This window comes from Ceratotherium simum, chromosome 7, assembly GCF_057802395.1.
Source record: "Ceratotherium simum simum isolate JZ-2026a chromosome 7, ASM5780239v1, whole genome shotgun sequence".
Taxonomy (NCBI): domain Eukaryota; kingdom Metazoa; phylum Chordata; class Mammalia; order Perissodactyla; family Rhinocerotidae; genus Ceratotherium; species Ceratotherium simum.
This window is the reverse complement of record NC_141906.1, coordinates 21447443-21450563: the sequence shown is the minus strand read 5'-3', so window position 1 is coordinate 21450563 and position 3121 is coordinate 21447443. Positions and strand designations below refer to the sequence as shown.

General features: G+C 35.3%; 1 protein-coding gene across 1 annotated transcript; it reads right to left on the bottom strand.

Moving 5' to 3' along the window:
• Window positions 1-1259: 1259 nt before the first annotated feature.
• Window positions 1260-2261, bottom strand: LOC101408936 (olfactory receptor 10A6). Its single transcript, XM_004418394.2, has one exon. The coding sequence runs from the start codon at window positions 2202-2204 to the stop codon at window positions 1260-1262; it is 945 nt and encodes a 314-aa protein (XP_004418451.2). The 5' UTR covers window positions 2205-2261.
• Between the last annotated feature and the right edge of the window lie 860 nt (window positions 2262-3121).

Here is a 3121-nt window from a genome sequence, read left to right as displayed (position 1 = left end):
GATTTTGCTGATGCTTTTTTGATGTCTAACTGAAAACAGTACTATATAACATTCAGATATTAGCCACAAGTTTTCAGCAATCTGCTGATGAAATTTCTTTGTTTTTGTTTTTGTTTTTTCTAAAGTCCAATCATATTTGCACGTCTACTCTCATTTTTGGCAGGGGTAGGTATGAATATGAAGAAAAAAAGTTTTTCCCACTAGATCAATGATTGTTTCATACAGAGAAAGTACTCCAACATCTTTATTTCCTCTCCTGGTGCGGAAATGAAGGGTGGTGCTCCTTTGATGTAGATTCAATGAGTGGGACGCTTTCTATTTCCTACTAGCAACATTAAAACAGGAAGCAAAAAAGAAATGTTATATTTGCTGCAAAGTGTCTAATTATTAATTCTGGGAAAGATGTACACATATCGATAAGACTTAAAGATAATAGAAAGTAGGCACAATTAGTCGTATTTGTGTCCCACAAGAAAAAAACAGTCATACATTGTTTGGCAAATGTTGGGGGCACTTTTGCCCTATAACAGAAATTTGACCAGATTTCCAAAACAGTGGTTTATAAATGAAAAGGAATATGAAAAATGACCTTCAAAAGTAATCACATCACACACTGGATGAATATATTCTAAAACAACCAGATGAAAGCCAGTTGTGGATTATAACCTCTATAGTGTAGTGCCCTCAATAAATAGCTGCTCTTTTCAACTCATTTACGGAACAGATTTTCACTCCAAAAGTAAAAAGCTCGTCTCTTTATTTGTTGGCTTCTTGGAGCTTAACTCAGCGGGGCGGAGTGGGCTTTCAAAGTCAATCTAAAGTTGCTAATATCATTTTTTGAAGTAATTTGGTAATATTTATGAAAGTTTGCAAACTCACAGTTGCTTTGACCCATCAAATCCATGTTGTGAAGCCTCCTCTGCAGAAATTAAAGCACCAATATTTCTGAATGCATAAAACTAGCTTCTTTATTTAGCATTCTCTAAAGAGACAAAAAACTAACAAATACCTGTATAAACTCCAATAAACAATTTTTTGAAAAAAGTGTGTTATATCTAATAATAGAAAATATTATGCTTCTATGACAAAACAATAAAAACAAGAATACATAAAGATGCCCCTAATATATTATCAAATTTGTAGAACTCAAAAAGTTAAGCATACTCATACCAAGAAATGCAAACTGTTATCACCATTTGTTAAATTTAAATAAAGTTCATTTGGGCAGTAACCAAATATCACATGGCTTCCTAACACAGTCAGAATGTGTGTAAATCCACTTTTCTTTGCCATAATTTCATCAAAGCTCTTTTCATTTCACTGTTTCGCAAGCTGTAGATCAGTGGATTCAGCAGAGGTGTAAGAAGTGAGTAAGACAATGACGTCAGTTTCTTGGTTTCTGGGGAATAGCCAGATTTGGGTTGTAAATAAGTCATACTGGCTGTGCCATAGAAGAGGGTAACAGACGTGAGATGGGAGGCACAGGTGGAAAAGGCCTTTTGCCTCCCAGTGGTTGATGGCATCTTCAGGATGGCAAAGAGAATCCGAACATAAGACAAGAGTATCAACAAGAAAGGAACCACGATAATCAAAATGGTGCCAGTGAATGCATAGATTTCATACAAAAAGGTATCTGCACATACAAGATCTAGCACTGCTGGAGTTTCACAAGAGATATGATTAATTTCATGGGGGCCACAAAATGGAAAGCTAGACACCCATGATGTTTGCACAGTACCTAACATGAAACCTAAGGCCCATGAAAGTATAACTAATCTCATGAAAATCCCTTTGTTCATAATCATTGGGTAGCTCAGAGGATGGCAGATCGCAGCAAATCGATCATAAGCCATTGCTCCCAGGAGAAAACATTCTGTCCCACCAAAAAAAAGAACAAAATACATCTGTGCAAAACAGCTCACAAATGAAATTGACATTTTCTCAGTGGAGAGGACCACCAGCACTTCAGGCATGATGACTGCACTGATACTCACATCCACCAAAGACAAGTTTAGGAGAAACAGGTACATGGGAACGTGGAGGCTCTGTTCCAAGGAGATGATGACTATAATGATGGCATTTCCTATCAGGGTCACCAGGTAAATAATCAAGAAAACCCCAAAGAGCTGCTCTTGGAGTTCAGGAGAGTTAGAAAAGCCCAAGAGGATGAATTCAACCACAAAGCTCTGATTTTGCCTTTTCATGTCAGCAGTGGAGCGTATATTGTTTTTATGGGCATTGTATGTAAATTATGAAGTTACAGTCCAATTGCTGAGAGTCGGCATCTGCATTCATGCTGGATATTCTTGGCAGAACATCTAAAAATGAACTCATCCTGACAGAAATTCAGTCTGGCAATTTTGGAGAATGGCCAGTTACTCAGATTAATGAATCTTTCCAATATAAAGGAGAAAGTGAAGAATTCTGGCTCAGAAATCTTGTCTGAAAAGTAAAAAACAATATCAAAATTCTTTTCAACTTGAACATTATGTAGTTTGAAAATTAAACATAGCCTTAAAACAAACATAAATGTTTTATAACACAGGTTCCATTCCCATGACTTTGCTATCAGCATCATCTATTTTTCTCAATTTTATATAAATATGAAATTTAAGACTACAAAAAATAAAGTATTAAAAAGTAGACAAATGGAAAAAGATACCCACAAAAATATTGTTAACAACAGATTTTGTTAACTAATAATTCAAAGTTATAGCACAGTTGATTTATGTTTATTAAAATCATTCATCATGTTCAAAATGCCTTTATGTGACTTGGTTAAATATGAAAACTCTGCAGAAACACACAAAAGAGGTTGTATTTTAGGTGTACCTATCTAAGGTGATCTGTCAATACTGTGAATTCACTTGAGACTTACTGATTTTTGCATAAACTGGTCATGGCCAATTATATTGAGATTGGCCTGCATGGGAAATTTTAAGTGCCAATTCTCTATGGCTCATCTTTGTGATCATGATGACTTAAGAAAAGTCCCATTTTTATCTTTCTGAAACTGTGATATAAGCATTTCCTCTCTCTCTCTCTTTTCTCTCTCTCCTACTCTCCTCATCAAGAAGTTCATTTAATCATTAATTATTCAACAAACACTGATTGAACACCC